General features: G+C 42.9%; 1 protein-coding gene across 1 annotated transcript in view; it reads right to left on the reverse strand.

The window, feature by feature from the left end:
- The window catches only part of LMX1A (LIM homeobox transcription factor 1 alpha), a 151,016-nt gene that overhangs the window by 22,167 nt on the left and 105,940 nt on the right, over positions 1-22,909 (reverse strand). The window contains exon 3 of the mRNA XM_046684130.1: positions 21,444-21,676. Within this exon, the coding sequence (XP_046540086.1) occupies positions 21,444-21,676 (233 nt within the window). The remainder of the gene's footprint in view (positions 1-21,443; positions 21,677-22,909) is intronic.

Raw genomic sequence — 22,909 nt, forward strand, 5'->3', positions numbered from 1 at the left:
AAATGAAATAAAAATAAAGGAGGAGAAGGCAAGACTATTCTAGACATAACAGAGTGAGTGGGAGCACGGACAGGCAAAGAGGGGTAAGTGGAGCTGACCGAGGCAGGCCTTGTCTTTTAGTTTTCTAAAATGCAGAAGCAACACAGTGAAATGATTAAGAGTAGGGGCTTTGAAGTCAAAGAAACCTGGGTTCAATGCTGTCTCTTTTGGAGACAAATTACTCAGTTTTTCTACATCTCAGTTTCCTGTACTCGGCACAGAGTAAACATTTAAGAAATGTAAAATGTTAATGTTCTTAGTTAGGTACAGAATCATAAAGTAATATCATATACTCCATTCGAGAGGGTCATATAAACATGATAAATGGCCAAATGTTTTTGCTTTTTATTAAAAAAAAGAGGAAGGAAGGAAAGGGGAAAAAAAACTTTATTTTCAAACTAGGGAGACAGTCATACAAGCAGATCATTACAATACCACTTAAAGGCATTCTTTTGTTCATTCCTTCAGCAAACATTTACTGACCCCACAGAATGTTGCAGCCACTGCTCTTCCACGTTTGGTGACTACTGTGGTGAATAAAACAGACAAGACTCCTTACTCTTGTAGAATTTACCTTTCTTTGAGGAAATATATCAAATAAGTAAAGAATGCACTACATCATTTTAGAATTTAAAGAGAATTTAAATAGTGAAAAGTAATAAGCAGAGATTTAAAACAGTGACTGGGAGATTTAAAACAGGTGACTTAATCCATGGATAAATTTTTCTCTACCATTTTAGATGCCTCTAATTTTCTTCCTTGTCTGTTTTATGGATTTCGTAAGTTAAGGGCCATTTCTTGGCACTCAGATGCTTTCCTTGCCTTTCCTTTGTCTGCTCTGTATCACTGGGGGCTGACTTTGCAGGATGCTGCCTCTGTCTGGGTTCAGCCAATAGGAGGCATTTACAAAGAAGTCAGAGTAGTAGGAGAAACCAAGGTATTTCCTCAACCTCCTTTGCCTTGGGTGGGGTCTCTGGCAGCTGTTGCATCTCCTCCATGGCTCCAAGTCACACCTGAAAAGGCCCACTGAGTTTCAGCTTCCACCAGATGTCCATGGAAGTTATATCACCTGCCACTCTGCAGCTTCCCACTGTTGCAAATTTGTAGTGTCTCACCCTCCTGATCTGTTTGCATCTCAACAATCTCATCACTATGTAACCAATTCTCTGTATTAAACTCTCTGTTTTAAATGTTGACAGTTGTTTCTGCCCTCTTTCTTGGCCCCTGGCTGATACAGTTCTTGAGATTGGCAAGAGATTTCACAGGTTTGGCAACTGTCCCTTCCTTTATCCGGTAAGCATCTCTAGACACTCCATTTCAGTAGGCACGCGGAAACCTTGGTTAGCTCAAATCACCTTCTCACTCCCTTTGTTATTTTCCTTGGAACTAGTTTTAAAGGCTTATGCCAGTGTAGCAGTTAGGTAATGAGACAAGGCAATTATTTACCCCAGGATTTAGACTTTAGGTACAGGATTCGCTGGAAATCAATACTAAAGTTCTATGAGCAGTCAGCACCATGGCCAGATCCAAAAGGCCACAGACAAAAACTAGAGGCCAGAAAAGACTTGAATGGAAATTTATTCCAGGGAGAGAGAAATTGAACAGCTTATCATTTTTGCTAGTAGAGTCTCTCTTTGATTTGTCTCCAATATCTGTACTGCTCTGACATACACAGACCAAACAATTAAAAAAACAAGTTTTGCCACATGCTGCAACACCTCTAGGAATAGTTAAAACTGAAATGATCTGTACCACTTGTTTTGGAAATTATCTGCTATATTTTTTCAAATAGAAGATGCATTTAATTATAAAATATCATTATTTTATGGACCACCAAGAAAGAAAAAAATGTGACCAATTAAGCTTTGATACAATGCTTTCCCATCACATCAATGGTGAGTCACATCTCAATCTTCGAAATGTTAAAATGCAACCAATAAAAGTGTCTTAGAATATGAAATACAGCAGTGGCTCTGCTTTAGGCACCTAAGTCCCCCTGAACCAGACAAACTGTTTAAGGGACACGTCATTCTAGAAAACCCCAAGGCTCAGGACCTGGGGGAGGGTATCATTAACAGAAGTTATAGATAGCCCTCCAGTCATTTCCATTATTAGTTCCAGACATCTCTCTGACCATGTCAATGGGCGAGCCCGGCAGTGGATAGGAGAGAGCCTGATACTAAATGTGTCCCCACCAATAACTATAATGTGGCCTTGGACGAGGCACTTAACCTCAATTTCCTCAACTATACAGTGAGGGAGTGGTGACAGATGATGTCTCAGATTCCTTTTAACTTAATGTTCTATGTTTTTAAACGAAAGGGGAAAATACCAGCAAATCTGCAGTCTGGTGATGATCACTAATGTGACCAACGGTTTTCAGTCTGGAATGTTCTGTCCTTCAAGGTCATCTGCAAATGGATAAGGGCTCTTTTTCTGGTTGTGACAATGACTGGTGGCCTTATTGGCATTCAGTGGATGGAGGCCATAGTTGAAAAACAGCAAACTGTCTCGCCCAAAATGCCAACAGGTGCTCATAATGCAAAATGTTGACTGAAACCTTCTGAAAAGGTTTATTATGGGGAACAGAAACTTCTGAAACCAACCCTACATACAAAGCAATAATTCCCTGCATGGACTGAGATAAGTAGAACCAACAGGCTTCCCATTGCTGCACCACATTGTTCACAAATCATCAGGTGAACATGGACTTATGGCTTACTTTCCAGCTGCGTCTTGGTGGAACATGGTGGAAACAGAACAGCATCAGAAAATAAAAAAACCTGGAGAACACCTAGATCAACAACTTCACATTACAGGTGAGGAAACTGAGACCCAGATAAGTGAAGGAGCTTGTCCAAGATCATATACCTAGTAGTAGCAGACGCAATCCAGGGTTCCAGTCTCTCGGCTTAGAGCCCAGTGCTTTTTCCCCACACCAAGTGTCTGCCACAGATGGGGAGAGGACAAAGCCCTAGACATTTCTGATTCAGGCTCCTGCTGAGAAGACTGGTAAACACCTGGGTGTAAAACTTTATTGACCCACTGCTCAGGGAATGGGTTATTCTTTTCTTTCCCCCCTCTAAATACTTCAGTATTAAGAATAATGACATTCTCACCTAACCATGGTACAACTGTCAAAGTTAAAAAGCCGCATTGATAGAATACAAATTTGAACCTTCCTTCAAATTTTGCTAATTGTCCCTCTGATGTCCTTCTTCTGGTCCACAATTCAACCCAGGAACTCACACTGCAATTACTTCTTGTGTCTCCTTAATCTTCTCCAATCTGGGACAGCTCCTCAGGCTTTTACTTTCAAAAACCTTCACTTTTGAAAAATATAGGACAGTTACCTTATAGCATGTTGATCAATTTAAGTTTGTCTGATGCTTTCTCATTATTCATTGTAAGGTACGCATTTTTGGCAGGAGCCGCCGGAGTGATGGTGCAGAAAAGGGCTATTCTGGTTAATTCCGTGCCCTTAATCTAAAGGGTTGAACACCAACACTCTTAACAATTGTTGATAAAACGTTTTCTAAAGTAAATTATTCCATCTTTCTGGTTCACTAATTAGAGTGTGTAGATATAATTAATCTTTTTTTTTTGTATGGTTCTTGTTTTTTTAGTAAGTCCTGAGGGGGACTGTTTTAAACGTAAGCAATTGCTCTATACAATTGCACAGGCAGGAAGTACAGATCGGGCTGAGTGGGGACTGACTCTGAAAAACACTTTCTCAAGGTTGTTGTTTGAAATAAATCTTTGATATCAGCTTATTTTCTGATATACTAAAGGAGGGCTTCAAATGACATAGTCTGCTTAACTGAGAGTTCCAGTTAGTTGGGTTCCATGAACATATGTTTGATGCAAAATTACAGTTGTTGTTATTAAGTCTGAATAATCCTTTTCCTCCTACTTAAACTGATGTAATAGGCATTTTTTACCTGTTCTGAAAATCATAAGTTCTAAAGTTTGTAACTTGAGAATTCTAGCCTTCAAGATACTCTGATACAAGTTTCTACCACCTTTCTGAAACTTCAATAATTACAAATCTGTTATTACTGGAAATTTGCCTACACAGACTATCCAAATACATTGAGGGCATCACAGTGACTGAAACCATTATGTCATATGCATCTGACAAAGCACTCTCAAGGGCAATCTCTCAGAGAAGGGGAAGGAAAAATCTGTTCCACTGCACCTTGGGCACATCCAAGGTCAAAGAACATGAACAGGGTGGGAGAGGGCTCTGTAAAACCTGCCTCCATGGACCATGGGGTAGGGAAAACTTGGATATGTCCCTGTGCTGGAGCAGCAAAGGGCCTCAGATGAGGGTGTGGAGAGGCCCATGGGAGCTTCAACACTCTGGGGAGATGCACAGCCCTGCCCCGAGCCTTTTCATTGGGAGTTACTGTGTCTAGGCTCAAAGATCCAGGGTTCATCAAAGAGAGGGAGGCATTGCCAATCCTTTTCTCAACCTAGGAAAAGCACAAGAAAATGCCAGTGCACAATTCAACTAGCCTCTTGAAGGGAAAAGAAGGTCTCCATGGATCTTTCATACATATAATATGGAGTAGGCTTACAGCATTCCAGAGAGTCACAAGACACTAGCAAAGGAATGAATGGTGGAGGGTAAACACTTCTTTGTACTTTTTTCAAGGGAGGAGGCAGGTGGTATCATTGCCGCACCTGCTCTGGGGAGGCGCATACTTCTGCAAAGGGGAAGAGTTTCCCAAGTTGTAGGTCATTGTTTATGAAGAAAATAAACATAATCCAAAATAAACTGACTGCCCCATATACAGAAATCTAAATGAATTCTTGGAGAAAGTGCTAGAACCAATGTCACATTCCCTTTGACATGTTCCACTTTGCAGAGATTGTGTCTGGTGTCCTTTGTCCCTCCTTCAAGAACCTGAATTCCCTCTCGTCACACCCCAGCTGTTAGATTAGGCAATGCCAGCTGTGGTTCCTTGCATCACTGTCAAGCAGCCTAACACACAGCTTCTCAACCATATGAAAAGGGCACTGTGGCGAGTCAGGAGGACGTCCTTGGATTGTCATCACTTCTTGGATTTCCTCACTCTCCTTTGCCAATGTATGAATAGGATGTTGAAAGGACCGGCAGAGTCCCCAATGCTTGTGTATAATGACGAATTTTCTTTACTGAGCACTTACTTTGTGTCAGGCACCATGATAAACACTTTTCATACACTTATATACATTATTCATATACAAGTCTCATAACAACCCATTGTACAAGTGAGGGAAGAGAAACTTAAAATGCCTACCCAAGGTCACCAGCTACCAGATGGAAGAACTGGAAACTAAATCTAGGTGTGCATAACCCCAAAGCTTTGTTTTAGAACAACATAATAACTGAATCTCTGACTACTCCTGTCCTCACCAAGTTCTCCCTTCTCTAAAATCATTTAAACACTTAGAATGTACATCAGATCACTGTCAATTTATTCACCGGCAATAATGTATTATTCACTAATAGATTCAAGTGTGTTAAAGTCCATCTGGACTACAGAAGCAGTGTCTTTTCTATCTTTCACGTTCCCTAGGCGACCAGTCTGAGGCTGGTCACAGAGGATGGGCTCAAGTGTTGCCTGAATGAATGATATTGGAGGTAATGGTAACAAAGAGAGACTTGTAGAGTGGGTGTGTGTGGCATCATTTATACCATAGAATCAGAGTTAAAGGGAATGTCAGAAACTATTTGTTCAAGCCTTATTGGATGCCTAAGTCCTTTCGTATCCATTCATTCATAGTGTGGTTGGGGAAATGGCAAAAACATGGACAAGCAAAAGACTGCATTGGTCAGAATCTGAGGCGGATGGGACAGGGTAGAAGCCCCACAATGTCATAGGAGTATTCTAGAATGAAAAGAAAAGTTGGGAATCACTTTATAACACTTCAGGGCTCAATTAACGTCTGGGTCCACATGTTCCTTGGTGGAATCAGAACAACCCACAGCTGTCCCAGAATTGGATTTAGACAGATGAGTTTCTGTAGATGACGGTCACTAATAAGCACAGGTACCCAGCGCTCTTGCTGGAGCCACAGTCATTACAACTTGTATCATAATGGGCTCTACGGGCTGCTCTGGTTCAGTAGTTCTCAAACTTCACGGGACAACAGACTCACAGATTTGTGGCCCCACCCCAAGAGTGTCTGATTCAGTAGATCTGAGTGGGGCCTAAGAATTCGCATTTCTAACTAGTTCCCAGGAGATGCTGACGCTGCTGATCCTGGGACACCATTGAACCACTGCTCTACTTGATGTTTGTGGTTATTGTTATGTTTGTGTGTTTTCCCAGAGCCACACAAACTCAGACAACTGCATCAGTGGAGACACTAGTGAAAAACCACCTAGTTTTAAATCCTCAGCTTTTCTGTAATTCTCAAATCCGCTCCTGACTTCCCTCTTGAACCCCAGACAGATGTGTTCTACTGCCCACCAGACATCCACATCCGCGTGGTCCACAAAAACCTTCAGACTCAACATGCCCAACCTGAATTCATTATCTAGATCTCTCTTTCTTTTCTGAATTTTCTATCTCTGCTTGTGATAGCACCATTTATACAATTTAGAAACCTCAAAGTCATCCTTGACTTTAACTTTTCTTCCTATATTTAACGTCATTTAATTCTAGAATTTAAGCTCCCCAATGGCAGATGCTTGTCCTGTTCTGTTCACCATTGTATCCTCAGCTCTTAGAATGACGCCTGGCACACAGTAGGGATTCACTAGGTATTGAATGAATAAATGAAGGAATGAATTCCCCTGACACCTCTTTCTGTGGTTCAAGCCTTCATCTCTCACCGAGAACACTGCAAGAGCCTCCCGCCCAGCTTCCCTGCCTGCAGCGTTCCCCCTATTTCAATCCATCCTCCACACTTCTCGGTGGAAAGCACAGAGTAATGCTACAACTGTGTTTACAAATTTCTGATCAGACTTCCCAAAACTATCAGCCTATATTCAAACAAAATACACAAAACTCTTCATGTTTTGGCATCAATCTTGCCATTCACCAACACCAGGGTCTCAGTCCCCCAGAGGAACCTTATATTCTAGTCCCTTCTCTCATCTGGGGATACAGCCCTACTTCTGCAACTGTGTACACTCAAAGCCACACCATTCTTTCTAACAATATAATCATTTGCCTTTTATCATCTGAAAATGAACTACTCTGTCAAGACCCAGCTGCAATGTCACCACCATTGTGATGCATTCTCCAAACAGTTCCCTGATCTCTTTGCCCCAACACACATATACACACTCCAAAGGGAATTAGCAACCACATCTCTGTAATCATAGCACTTTGTATCTCTACTATAATATATGCCTGTTATGTTTTACTGTAATTATTCTGTTATAGGAGTTTCTTATCCACTGAGGAACCTGGGCGCTCAAAACACAGAGGTTGTTTCCCTTCCTCTTGTAATCACTAGGATCTACCCCAGTGTCTGATAGATAGATAGGCCCTCACAATGTTTGCTGAACAGGCCTCAATTTAATTTAGTTAGCATCAATCAGAGAGTAAAGAATAAACAAACAGCCACGGACTTAGTGAGACTAATTCTCTGAGGTCTTCACCACCAAGGCCAAAGTAAAAACTAAAGTAATTACTTGGGTAGATAATTCATGAAAGAAGGAAAACCATTTGCATTTGAATGATCTAGTGAGGATTTTCTGCTTGTTGATGTTTCTGGAATTTTTCAGATAATGGCTTCAATTCTTTGATTCTTTCATGGTATAGAGAGTAGGCCAGAAAGTTAATCTATCAATCACTCTCCCATCTGAAACCAGGCAACTTTCAACCAGTTCTGAACAGAAAAATTCAATAGAAACCAAGTTTTTGGAATGCTATAATGTCGAGGTTGAAGGGCCGGCCATGTTCAGATTCAGCACTCTAAAGAGCTTGGAAAGAAGGCCAGCAGACGCTAAGTTGCTTTCCTGCTATTTCAACAGCCTCACATCTGGCTACATTTATGCGCTTAGAATTCTCACGGCTGAGATGTGAAGGAGAGGGTGAGCAGAGAGACTATGCAATGATATCTGTAGCACGGTATGCATGAGTCCCGGGAGCAAAACCCAAACCAACACTCACGGGCCTGGGAACCAGAAGGAAAGCACAGTTCAGGTGGCATGTCTGTCTGTCTCTTTCTGGGTGCACGTGCAGGGATGGAGGCTTGGGTGGAAAAGGTAATCTCAGTCTCCAAAAAATCAACATGTCCTTCCCTTTACACACACACACACACACACACACACACACGCAAATCCCCAGCACCTGCTTCGGAAAGCCCTCTCTCCAAGGCTGGCCCGGAGGCGCGGTTCCCCCAGCAGAGAGCCGGCGGCTTTACCGTGGCATTACTTTTAATTAACTCGGCAGCGCGGCGCGGGAGCGCGGGGTGGGCCCTAATCCCGGGCCGCCTGACGTCACCTGGGAACGCGGCGGTGCGGGGCGGCGGGCACTGGCGACGACCTCGCCCCGACCCGGGCGCGCCTCCGCCCGCGCGGGGCTTTGCTCCGCGGGAATTAAGGAAAGGAGAAATGTTAGTACACTTTTAATTGGAAACCGAGTTCTTCTTTCAGGGCGGCTTGTTTACTCAGGATTGGGCATTAGAACTCAGGGGAGGCTCTAATTGAAGTGACGGCTTTGGAGATTATGGGGAACATATGGCCCTACCGCCGGGCTCTTTATCTGCATTTTCTCATAAAACTGCCGTCCGTGTGTGTTTCTGCTCTCGCCCTCTTGCATTTCTAAAAGGCCTTTGAAGAGCGGGCAGAATGCGCGCAGGGAATGCTGGCTTGGGCTGGGGGGCCCTGCACCTTGGCCCGGAGCGGAGGCTCTGCCCGGGCTGGATGGCACTGAGCTGCCCCGCCTCGCTGCTCGGGCCCAGCCCGACGCTGGCTCCAGCCTGAGCGCGGACAGGAAAAATGAGAGTGAGAAAGAAAAGAATTCAGACTGGTGACTGCCTAGCAGGGGTGTCATTCAGACTGTTGTAAGCTAATGGCAGGAGGGAGTTGCCGAGGTAACGGGAGATTCCCACTGGCTGCTGTCCTCCAAGGCAAGAGAGGAAGCCTCCCTGTGTTTGGTTGGGGCCGAGTACAGAAGAGAAATGGGAACTCGGGTGTCTTGGGACAGAATTACAGGTCTCGCTATCAATCAATCAAGCAAGCAATCAATCATCTATCTACACACTCTTGCAGACTCCAGCACTGATTGCCACCATGTTGGTCCCCCTCACCTCCCACCACATTCTCACTATATCTAGAGCTGCCAGATAAAGTACAGGATGCATGGTTACATTTCAATTTCCAATAAACAATTTTCATATTGCGTGGGACATATACAAAAAATGTTGTTTATCTAAAATTCAGACTTAACTGAATTTTTGTTTGCTAAATCTCACAACCCTGCTCACTCTAACGGAAAAGCTGCCTTCTGTTTTAACTCCAGAATCTCTCTAGTTCAGCACCAAAGCTCTGCACTTGGGAAAAACAGCTGATTGAAGTGCCCCAACTCCATCCCCCTGAGGCTCAGCTTCTGCTGGAGCACTGGTTCTCAACCTTGGCTGCATATTAGACTCACCTAGGGAGCTTTAAAAAGAAAACTTGGAAGCCCAGGCTGCACTCCAGACCAAGTAAATCCTCAAGGCCCATTCCACAGGAGTCTAAAGTATTTTTTTCAATACATAAGTAGAATAAGTCTTATAAGGTGACTGCTTTGAAAAGTAACCCTCATTTGAGCATATAATCTTGTTTATCTATTCCTTTTGTTATTAACTGTCTCCTTCCACTACAATATAAACTTCATGAGAGCAGAGCTCTCACCCCAGCCCCTACAATAGGCCTGCTACATAGTCTGAGCTCAAAAATATTTGCTCATTCATCAAACCTCATATACTTCTATAAGTTCCCCCACACCCCAAATCCAATCCTTGCCTGATGCAGGTGCTCAGCAAATGCCTATAGATGGAATGGATGCTGAGTTGGTTCAGCCACTGCTTTCCCACCCTTACAGATTCCTAAGTAGGAGTACCTGGACACTTACCTCAAACACCAGCTTGGGCCACTCATCCCACCTAAGGCATGTACGTACACATAACTCAAATTCCTGCTGAGAATTACCCAGAAAAAACAGGCATGCCTCTGACTCCCAGGGTGCAAACCTGGATTTGGACTGCTAAGAATCCAAGTGGTTCTTAAATCATCCAGTTTCCCATATACTTTTTCAGCACCAAATACCAAAATATTCAGAGGAAGCTATGACCTGGTTTGCCACCAATCCTTAGTAAACTGGACTGTGGGGTTTCTCCTAGGTCACTGATGCCATGGCACAGAGAAATACCGAAGGTGACTCCTCTTTTTGCTCAGTATACTGTCTAAAGCATCTTCAGCTCCATCATGAAACCTCTTGCTTGGAAATCTAAAAGTTGATGGGCTTTGCTAAAACATCAGTGCAAGAAAACTAGCATCTTCCCTGCACCTCCTCCCCAACCTTTACTAGACAACAATGAAGGAAAGTGAGTCTCTGGTCATTTATCTCAGGTAATGAAAGGTCCAAGTCATGGGTTGGCTTTGCATGGCCAGAGACTTCACTCCTTAACATTCATCAGTCACCCTGCAAAGTCCCAACATTGTACCCTTAAAGTATCCAATATAAAGATGGACAGATAGAGGCAATAGGTCATCACTGCCACTGGAAAAACAAATCTGAGTGCATTTCTTCCAAGAGGGGGGTTAAAACAGATGGTAGGACATTACAGATCAGCCCGTAGAAGCCTGTTAGAAGAAGTTTTGATATGTATTGATTTATTCAGCTGTTGTGCTTTTATTCGTTTAATTAATGAGGACTGTGGGTTGCACAGCTGATACCTCTCCTCTAGATAAAAAGGTCAATTGGTTTGTCGTGCTACCATCAAATAAGCCACAGGAGCAGAACAGAAGTTTGTTGAGTAATTGTAAAAACACAACAAAACAAGAGAAAAAAAAACAATAATAGCATCTTATGTGTACTTTTAAAGTACTTCCACATTCACACGCCGTGTTGTCTTTGGATCCTTCAAAGTCTCCTACTTCCTTATCGGAGACGCCTGTGAGAAGTATAATGACAGTGATTAATTATTAAGGAGGATCCAGAAGTTAGAACAGAAGGTGAACTTGTGACTGATTTGAAAGGGAGTGTAAACTCAGTTCAAATCACCTTGTTTTCATTGCTTTAATTATATGTGAAGATGTTCTTCAGTTGGGGTCTCTCAGGTAGTAAGTCCTACTGAGTACCTGGAACACTGCCATAGCCAGCCAGGGAGAGCTGTCAGTGAATCATGAGAACAAAATGTGTGGTCTATTTTAATACACATGTTCATTTTTATCAACTAGTCAACACAGCAGGAACTGGACTGCCTGAGTTTGAATTCTGGCTTTTTCAAGTACCACCTGTAGGACCTTAAGCAAATTACTAATTTTTCTGTGCTCATCTTCCTCATTTGCAGAAGGGGAATAATCATGACATTGCCTCCCACATCAGCTTGATATGAAGGGTAAGTTAGTTAATTCAAGTAAAGTGCTTAAGCAATGCTTTGTGCAGAGGAAGGGCTCAATAATTGTTAATATCATCATCATGCAGAAATCAAAATGATCAATTGTCCATTTGACCAATTTTTTCTTACAGGGATTATGCAAGAGAAATGAATGCATACAGCTGCTATATACACTACTACAGACTAATACATTCTGAAGCAATTGCACTAATTTTAAATTATGTTTTTTATTATTCATTTCAATCAAAATTATTAAGTGTGAGCACATATCCAAAATTAAATTATAGTCAATGGAAAAGAGACAATGCATTGTTTGAATCTGTACATTGCATGTAACTTTTCAAGCACCAAAGATAAACTCTACCCAACTCACAATTATAGCAAACGCTGGGTATCAAGTGTCCTGACTCGGTAATTGGTAGAATTAAGTTCTTATTCTGGCTTATCCCTGACTCGAGTATCCTGTGTCCTTATTTCTCCCTCTACAATATGAAGACAAAACAAATACACTTGAAGACAAAGGTTCAGAACAGAAAAGAAGCGCCCGAGCCTTAGAGGGAGGGCAACAGATAATTCTGGTAGTCAATTTCAGGGCTATGATACTAACAAGAGACAAAACTTGATTTTGAAAACAACCTGAAAGGCCCAGGCAATTATAACTGCCTCTTGCCTACTATCTAGAGACACCAGATTAATAAATCAGAAAACGTCCACGAAGACCTTTGAGCTAGTCATGATATAAATATGTGTGCTCTTCATGTCTCCTTAATAATACTAACAACAATGAAAATAGGTAACAGATATTGTGTGTTTTCTCCATGCAGGGCACTGAGCCAAGTCTTTGGGGCCAGATGATATCTTGTGTGTCTTTGGTTTTATTCTCAGCACCTGACACAGTGCGGGTATATGTAGGAAATTAAAACATATTTAGTGGCTTGAGATTTGCGGAATTTATACCAATTCCAAAACCTGGGGATAAGTTTGTAAGTAATTGCCCTTTGAAGAAGTACTTTTCAAACTTCAGGCCATGACCCATCAGTGCGTTATGAAATTAATAGAGTAGGCTAAGACTAGAATTAAAAAATAAATAGAATAGGGGCTGGCCCCGTGGCCGAGCGGTTAAGTTCGCGCGCTCCGCTGCAGGCGGCCCAGTGTTTCGTTGGTTCCAATCCTGGGCGCGGACATGACACTGCTCATCAAACCACGCTGAGGCAGCGTGCCACATGCCACAACTAGAAGGACCCACAACGAAGAATATACAACTATGTACCGGGGGGCTTTGGGGAGAAAAAGGAAAAAATAAAATCTTAAAAAATAAATAAATAAATAAATAAATAGAATAGAATAGAAAATATCACCACAGAGGGTAAGCTCTAAGTCACTTAAAGTGTTGAAACTTTTATTTCAAACACGCAAATATGAATGTGTACACTAGGTCACGATAAAAATGTATTTTTTACTGAGCTCCAGTTAAAACGTCCTGGCAAATTCTCTTGCAGAGCACAGTCTTTCGAAAAACTGCTGTAGAGGGAAATTTAAAACATGATTTAAATATATTTCTTAACAACTATAATGTTTATCTGAGTAATTTAGTACTTAAGGTTTGTTTTTGTTTTTTTTAAATGGCTCACCCCTTTGTTTCTTTAAGGAAAGAATGACAAGACTGATCACCAGACAATGTCCTTTTTCATAGCTCTTAGCCCCTTTATATCACAAGGTTGGCCCCACTGTTCCCTTGACATTAGGACTCTGGCTTTGAGATGTTTTTCTCAATTGTGTTGCTCAGTATTCACTAACTCCTCTACCCTTCTTTTTCTGCAACTAAAACACAGAGGTTAGCACAGAGCCTGACACAGTATAGGCATCTGTAAGAAATATCTCCTGAATTAAAGGTTAGTAAGGTGGCTGCCTGGAAGGACATAAATAGATTATGGTGTGTAACAGAGCAACGATAACAGGCCTTTTCAGGAATACAGTGCATTCCCTAACAGGTAACTGTCAGGTTCAATTTCCTTCCTGGACTCAAAGACTAGTGTTGCAGGACAGAAATAGAATCTATTCCAAAAGAAATTCATTCAAAGATGGGAGACATACCACCATCCTCAGACCAAGAGGCACAGAGAGATCCACCCTCAGGATAACTGTATTACAGAAAATGTTATTTTCAGGAATAAGAAGATACTTGGGCATTCAAAAGAGCGCAAATTAAAACCACCCTAAGCCTCAGTTTCCTAGTCTATAAAAGAATGGTGGCTAAGTTCAACACAGTCTTCCCATTCTTTCTTGAAATTCCTACTAAGTTCCAGAAGTGACTGGTCTTCTGCACTGACTTTCTAGGACGCAACATGAGCTATAATGTTCACAGACTGGAGAGCACCTCTGAGACATGCAGGCCCATGGTGTCAGTCAGTCCATCTCCAGTTCATATACCCCAAATGATAATCTCTCTCTCTCTTTACTATCCTGAGATGCCCCCAGCCCAGCTATCCAGAAGCATCTAAAAGAGAAGAGCAAAGACAGAAGATGAGACGTCTGTGAAATGATGGATCGTTGGTGAAATAAGCTCATGAGCCATGAGTTACCCACAAGTACACTAGCCCCTGCACCAGGAGATATAGTGATACTTGCCATTTATTGGGTATCAACCAAGTCTCAGGCCCTTGATATGCATTACCTCTTTGCGTTCTTACAGCAACGCACAAAGGAAGTAGTATGATCCACTTCTTACTGATTAGAAAATAGAGTCCTGGAGAGGGGAAGTAACGTTCCCAAGGTCACACTACTTGTGAATATAGGGCAAGACCCAAATTCAGACTTGTCTAACTTGATATCCCAAGCCCTTTGCACTACAATATGGAGAATGAGACTTCCTCATACCTCCTGCTGACTTCTCCTCTTATAGCTTGCATTTTAAAATTCATGACTATGAACTGACAAGATAATCCCATAGGACAGTCAGGCATTTTCCAGAACTCATGAGGTAACCGCTGCCTCTCTATTCGAATTTATTGGAGAACAAGAAGAGTTCCAAGATAGGTTGAAATACTTCTGTAATGAATAAAAAAAAAATCAGTTCCACAGTTGTATAAGGAAATTAAAACCAGTGCCTGAATGCCAGTCATGATGAACTTGACTCAGAAGAGAAGGAGAAAGAGATGTATCACACGATGAAAGTGACAAGACAGCCACCTGGATCTTCCAAGGCAGCACTATCCCATATCCTAAGGAAAATTAAGAAGGACTCACAAACTCCAGAATGTGTGAGGAATCTTCATTCCGGCTCCAATAAGAAGAAAGTCATACTGGAGGTTGGTGCTTCTCTAAGGACCTCAGAAGCTAATATGAACAGGACAAAGTTAATTTATTTTCACCATAAACAAAAATTTACTGAGTGCCTACCGCATGCCCGGCATGGTGCTAGGGCCAAGTGAGTGCACGCTATGAGAAGCAACATAACCCTCCCAGGGCAGGCCAGACTACCCGATCAAAGAGGCCACGGAATCGCTGTATTGATCCAAAACATAAAACCTCCTTGGCAGAAAGGGATCCTCATGATGGGGACTTCATGACCCAGGCTTCCTCTGGGAAAATACCTCCACAAAAGCAGAGTATCCAAAAGAACCCTGCCTTAGCCTCCTGATAGTTTCAACTCAAAGAAAAAGGAAGGAATGCCGGGCCAGCTGCTCTTGGACTTTGGTCTGGCCAAGGAAGAGCTGGCAAACCAAGAGGATGTGATGGTTTGAACCTTAGGAGAAAATAATAGCTGAGGAATAAATCCTGGGCACAATCTAAAATGCATGCTGGTCTTCAGGGAAGAAAATCTTAAATGGTAAACAAACAAACCCCAAAACAAACAAGCAAAAAACACAGTCTGATCACATGGTAAGAGACGATAAAAGGAAATAAAACATACAAGATATTGTTGAAGGGAGGGATGACATTCTGACTAGACATTCCTCAGTGATCCCAAAAATGAAGAGAAAAGGCAATTTAAATAAAAATAACACAAAACTAAATGCAGTGTGGTATCCTGGATTAGATCCTGGAATGGATAAAGGTATTAGTTGAAAATCTCATGAAATTGAATGAAATCTATAGTTTAGTTAGTAATACTGTACCAATGTTAATTTCTTAGTTTACGTGGTACGTTTATTAAAATGTACCTTTAGATGTAAAATGTTAGCATTAAGAGAAGCCCGATGAAGGGTATATGGGAACTTCTGTCTTACTTTGCTTCTTCTGTAAACCTAAAATTTTATTCCAAAATAAAAAAAAGTTTTAAAAAATTGCTGCACACGACACTCTCAGATGACTTCTGGTGTTAAAAGAAAATGTGAAGATAAGAGGGGTAGATAATTAGGAAATGCAACACAGACCAGCCAGGAGCCATGGTTACCTATAGTCAGCCGCCAAGCCCCCACCCCCACCGGTGGGTCAAAAAAGCTAATGAAATCATGAGCCACATCAATAGAATATGATGTCCATGACAAGGAGTAACAATAACATTGTGTCAGTTCAGACCACATATGGAAGATTTTATCCCCTTCTGGGTCGTACATTCTAAAGAGATTGTAGTATTTTCACAGATAGAGCAAAATCTCTTCTAAGAGATGGCTGGAAGAGCAGGGAAGAACTAGAAAGAAAAAAAGAAGACTTAGGGAGTATGAGGATCTCTGTCTTCACCTCAAAGGGCTGCCACATGCTGGGGAGAACTGACTTATTTCGTGAGTTCCTGAAAGCTGAACTAAGGCCAAGGTTGAGGTTACACACATGGAGACAGACATTGGGGCTCAATATAACAATTCTGACAATCCACACTCAGAACGTGAGGTCAAGAGCTCCCCAGGGTCGGAGAGGCTCAGACAGAGGCTGGATGAACATCTGGTGGGAGTTTGAACTGGACAACCTCTAATGTGCCTACCAATTGCAAAAGCCTGTGATTCTTTCATCAAGAAAAGCAGAGGCATGAATGCTGCTAGGTCTCACTTGGAGGTCCTGGGCATCCAAGTTGCCCAGTAAACCCAAAGAAAATTGTCCGACTTCGGCTACAAATTCCATTCCACTGCTTGGGAGGCTGCATCAAGGCCACCGGCAAAGCAGGAACCAGAACAAAACAGGCTTTCCTGGTCACACCAGAAAAGAACATCCAGCAGCTGAATATCTCCTGAGTTCTGTGTCCCACATAGCTGTAAATGGGTCACATGTTTTTGTGCAAGTTGGAATACTCAGCAGCATACTATAGAGTCTAGAATACTAGATTTAAGCAACCCTAGAGGTCACTGACCCTGCCTCCCACCAAGAGTAATTAAAACGTTATGAGATAAGCAGGTTCACGTCCCACAAAGAGAGTCTAGTCTGCACCCTTGTCAGACACAGTTCGACCCTATATTGAACCAAATCTGTCATTTCACTCCCAGTACATGGGGCTGCACCTTTGGGTATGAATCTCATATTTCCCTTAAACTTATTTTTACAAAGCTAAGTATGCTGAGTTTCTTTTAGCTATTTATCATTTAACAAGCTAATTACTCTCCTCAAGACTTTCTCTAGTTTGTCAGTGACCTCCTAAAATGCATCATTTTTTCTTTCTTTTGGTAAGGAAAATTGGCCCTGAGCTAACATCTGTTGCCAATCTTCCTCTTTTTGCTTGAGGATGATTGTCACTGAGCTAACATCTGTGCCAATCTTCCTCTATTTTGTATGTGGGACGTTGCCACAGCATGGCTTGATGCACGGTGTGTAGGTCCATGCCCAGGATCCAAACTCATGAACTCTGGGCCGCTGAAGCAGAGCATGTGAACTTAACCACTACACCACCGGGCCAGCCCCTAAAATGCATCACTTAAAATTAGACCAAATATCTTACATGTGCTCTGACCAATGCAGGAAAATAATGGAACTATAATGACATGTTAAGGGCACTATAGTTCCACTGATGCAGCATATACGTTCTTTTGGCTCCTATTGACTGTATGGTCAAGTAAAACTCCACATAAAATTCCATCAAAACAGGCCCCATTACAAATGATTACTATTGAATTTTGGAACCCAATGGTTAGATTTCATCTTTCTGACCTTGTGCTGTTCTTTTAGCTTGTCAAAATCTTTTTGAACACTGGGAATATCAGCTGCCACACCAGCGTTCCATGCCAGGTTTGTGTCATCTGCAAATCGAATAAACTTGCCTTCTGTGTCTTCATTCAAGCCATTGATAAAAACATTAAAGATGACAGATCGCTCAATCATTCACTCAACAAATATTTATCAAGCACCTACAATATGTAAAGTGCTCAGGACAGAAACCAGAGAAGGAACTGTATTTGTACTGGGACAGATCCTAAAAATGTTTGCTTTCTGTCAATCCCTAATATGAGGTGGACTTCTTTCCTTTAAGACTTAATTCAACTCATTAGGTACTTATTGATCAGTTACTTATCTCTTGGCATCATGCTAAGCTTTGTTAAGGGAACAAAGGAATTAAAAGCTACAACCCTGTTCTCTAGAAGCGTGTCCTCTCATTAGTGAGGCAGGCTTTGGCAAATGAGGCGGGCTTTGGCATACAAAACATTTTATGATGCAAGACAGGCAGCATTTATATAATTGACAAAATGAGTGGTACAGACAATATATTTGCTTCTAGTTGAGGCTTAAACATCATTTCATTTAAAGCTTCAAGAACGGTGATAGATTTTTAGAGTTGAAAGGGACAACAGAGGTCTTCTAGAACCATCCTCCTCTCCCACCTCATCAATATTAGTTCCAAGAAGTCGGGGTCTACCTTTTGAGTAGTTTTACTCTTTGTTAGATCTAACAATTAGAATGACATCGTAACATTCCCTGTGTTGAGTCAAAATTGCTTCCCTTTAGTTTTCTAGCTATAGTCTAAATACTCAATGATTACGTTAAATAATCGAACGAATGAATTTTTATTCTGCTCTCTGAAATTAGAAAACAAAAATAAGTCTGATTCAACCATTTGAAGGCAACAATTACGTCTTCCTTCAGTGTTTACTTTTCTAGCCTAAATATCTACAATCCCATCATTGGACATGATTTTGAGACCTCCCCAACCCCCACCATTCTCTTTTTTTTTTTGCTTCTTCTTCATCTTCTCCCCAAAGCTCTTCAGTACATAGTTGTATATTCTAGTTGTAGGCACTTCTGGTTGTGCTATGTGGGATGCCACCTCAGCATGGATCGGGACCAGTGAAACCCCAAAGTGGAGAGCGCGAACTTAACCACTCGGCAACAGGGCCAGCCCCCCCACCAGTCTTGTCATTTATATCATGACTCCGTGCCTGGCATAAAGCAAGCACTCAAGAGATGTCAACTGAATGAATACATGAATCAATGAACTGGAAAGCTCCAGTTTGTCAACATCAGCCTCAAAAAGAAATGCCCAGAACTACTGAACATATTGCTGAAAATGTGGCCAGAAAAGTGGACCTATTGTAATTCCCTTGCTCTGAACATTATACTTCTATTAATGCTGCTTATATCTAGCTTTTTCTTTTTGTTTTTGCACATTTGGGGGTTGGGGGTGGCAATACACTGATGCCTCATATTAAGTTTGCAGCCAATTAAAATCTGTAATTGGATAACTTAGTGATCAAGCCCCACCCAACTGTGTAACAAGAAAGACTGGACCCCAGTGTTTATTCCCATGTGACAAGGAACCGTATGTCCTCCTGGGTGTGCATGTCTTTCTAAGATCAGGCTTGTATTCTGATCACCATAGCTCCTAAGCCCTTTGGGAATCTGAGGATTTTGCAATATTCTGCAGAGGAGGCCTAAGTGTGTGGGCACAGCATGGCACCTAAAGAGAAAGACAGGATGAGCTGACCTTATACTCAGTGGAGGCCTTATACTAAATGGGTCCAGATAGCGCAGAAGGAGATACTCAGTATGTCAGTGGCAGTGTTCCTGACAAGGAGACATTTCCCTCAAATTAAAACACCCAGGAAAACTTAAGACCAAGGAGTACAACAGGAGTTGGAATTGTCCTGGTGTCACCATACTTATGGCTGCAAGCAGTGCTAGGCAAGAAAAATCGAGTGGGAGATAAAGGAAGGAAACACAACTGCTGTGAAGAGCCAACTCCAGCCAGCATTTGCTAAGCATCAGCACTTACTGAACACCAGGCTTCTTACACGCACGATCGCTTTTATTCCCCCAAATAAAGTTATTAGCAAGGCATGATTATCACCATTTTACAGTTGTGGAGATTGATGTTCAGAAACTTGCCCAGAGTCACACAGATATGAGTGGTGTAGGATGGGGTACCCCACCTGATTGTCCCCAAGGCTCTTGTACTCAAGCATCATGCCACAATGCTTTTGTGTCATGTGTTTATTCATTCTTTAACAAAGACTTTATCAAGCACCCTCAACATCCCAGGCCTGTGCTAAGCCTTGGGAATACAGTGATAAAAAAGACACACACTGTCTCTCATGGGGCTTAGCACTCTGGCAAGAAGGACAAACAGCCAAACAAACAACCACAATAAAGTGGGATCCATTTCATGGCAGGAGAGGTTAAGGATAAACTCACCCAGCACATGGGAATAAAGTCTTCCTTGATGAAGTAGTCCCTAGAGAGTAGCTTAAAGGATATGCTAGCAAGACAAAAGAGTCAGGGAGAGAGGCAGAGAAGGAATCAACTTTTAAGATGGGGAAGTGAGTGGGAGACACTGATAAGTGCTGGAATCCAGCGAGGCTGAATGTAGAGTGGAAGGGATCAGAGGCTCCCAAGAGACTGAAGAGATGGGCAGAGTGAGACTGCAGGGGGCCTAGTAAGCTGTGTTAAGGGGTTTGGAATTGCACTGGAATTGGCATGGGCAAGAACTAGTAAGGTCACATGGATATCGCCTCATTGGATCTCACCGATTCTTGGAGGAAAAGGGAAGCCAGACTAAGACAAAGGCTGACAAGGACTGACACCCTGAAAAGGCATTCCATGCTCAACTTGGGCAGTTTTAATCGAATTTCTCTGGCCTCGTGGAACTTGCTCTACAAAACCTCTGAATTTCTCCTATCTCCCCTCTTCCCTCTCCACCCAAGGCAGGGAGGGTGAGGGTTGGGTGGGTGGAACAAATAGACTCTAGTTCCTTTCTTTATGTGACCCACCAAGGTTTAGATAGATTCTACCTTTCCCATTAGACAGATGAGGAAACAAAGGCTTAGAGCAGGTCAGTAATGGTCACAGACTGAATTATTGGTTCCAATTCATCATTCCCTTTAATAGTATTATGCATCTACTCCCTAGCAAGGCCTTGTGGGGTATGCAGTGTATTTCCCCTCCCATGGACTTTGGGTTTGAGATTTTAATTTCCTTAGCCATTGAAACATTAGCAGACATGATGTGAGCAGAGGCTTGAAATGTGCTTGTCCGGTTGGACATGCCTTCCTGCACTTTTGCCATCGCCAGGAGAAGAGCATGACCTGTAGCTGCTGCTTCTCAAGCCTGGGCCCTGGAATGAATCACACAGAGCAGACTTGAACCTGGTCTACAGCCTAGAGCTCAGCTCAGCTGAGATCAGCAGATTCCAGGTGACTTGAAGACCTTCAGCCTGAAGCAGAGTGACTCCCATTGAGCCAGAGACTTGAGAATGTGTGCCTAAGTGTTTATGGTTGTATGACATGGAATTTGGGGGCAATTTGTTATGCATCTTCATCATGGAAATACCTGACTGATAAGAGATTACTCCCAGCTTACAAAGAAACTTCCTGGAGTGCACAGAGCTGCCTTGTCATAGAACTAGGCTGCCCTGGTGGCTGGCCCTCTAGGGAGAAAGAAAAGCAGACTGGCAGCCCACTCCATTTCCCCACACCCCCTGCCCAGCACAGGGCACTCACCTGAGTCTGATGCTGCTGGGCTCACCAGGCTGAGCAGCTCCCGCTCCTTCTCATAATCCCCTTTGCAGAGCAGCTGCCCCTCCTTCAGGACAAACTCGTCCCCCTTCTGGAGCTGCCGCTCACAGACACAGCAGCAGAAGCAGCTCAGGTGGTACACACTCTTCTGGGCCCGCATAACAAACTCATTGGGTGCGATGGCCTCGAAGCAGCCCCCACATTTGACAGCAAACAGCCTGGCAGCAGGGGAGGGAGAAAGGAGAGCAAGGTCTGTGAGAAAGGTCTGGCTTGGGCCCAGGTCTCCCCTCAAGTCAACAGCAAAGGAAACTTCCAGAACTGGGATGAAGATGAGGATGTTTGGAATGGAATACACTTTAAACCCTGATGATTTATTCCCCAAGGAGGTTGAACCAAAGAATTTGGTTGAGTTACTCTCTCAAAAGCTTAAGAAAAGCAGAATGAGAAGTACTGAAAGAAGGCTGAGCTGATGCCCGGGGTGTATTTGGTGCGGTCTATGACACAGTGTCCCCAAAGGGTGGTCTACAGACTGGTGCCAGGCAGGCTGCCCAGAAGCCCTGGGGGAGCTTATTATTTAAAGAAAATAACAACCAAAATGTCCAGCCCACTCATATCAGCATGTAACAGGGTGGGCTCCAGAATGTGAATTCTTAACAAGCTCCCCAGGGCATTCTGATGTGTAATCTGGTTTTTGAGAGATCAGACTGCATCCCAACTTCCCAGCCTGACATTCCATGGATTCAGCCTCTCTCTCAGGACTTAGCTCTTCTTTCATTTCACTTATTTTCAACAAACCACATCAAGGGTGTCTATGCCAAGCCAGAGCAGTAGGTACCAGTAATGTGAAGGTAAATAAAAGAAAAAATCCCTCCCAGCAATGAGCTCAGGCTAATGGAAGAGACAGACATGTCCAAATAATTAAAGTAGAAGGCTCCAGGAGCACGGAGAAGGAAACAGTTATCTGTCAGGGAGAGAGTAGGGGGACTTGCATTTTGTTCAGTGTTCAATAAATCTTGGTCAAATGAAAGACAGGAAGGCAGGCAGGTTGGCAGGCATAAAGGGGCGGGAGCAGGGGATCCCCAGCAGAGGCAACAGCCTGTGCAAAGGCCTGAAGTCATGAAAGTGCATGCACGGTGTGTTGTCCACCAGGTGGGAGACAGGGGGCCTCGAGAGGGGTGGCAGGTGAGGCAAGTCATGGCCTGATTGCACACCTGGGCTGGACATCATCTGGGCCTCACTGAACAATTTTTAACATGATAAGAGCCCTGATTTAGAAAAGGAACTGTTGGCAGTATGAAAGGTGGAGTGGAAATGGAGTTAGAGAGATGAGTGAGGGAGAGCAGCTGAGCAGTGACAAAAGTCAGCACTAAGGCAGCAGCAGGGAAACCAGAGAGGAAGGGGCAGAACCCACAACCTGGAAACAGGGAAGCATGGGGGTCGGCTCCCAGGCT

This window comes from Equus quagga, chromosome 13 (assembly GCF_021613505.1).
Source record: "Equus quagga isolate Etosha38 chromosome 13, UCLA_HA_Equagga_1.0, whole genome shotgun sequence".
Classification (NCBI taxonomy): domain Eukaryota; kingdom Metazoa; phylum Chordata; class Mammalia; order Perissodactyla; family Equidae; genus Equus; species Equus quagga.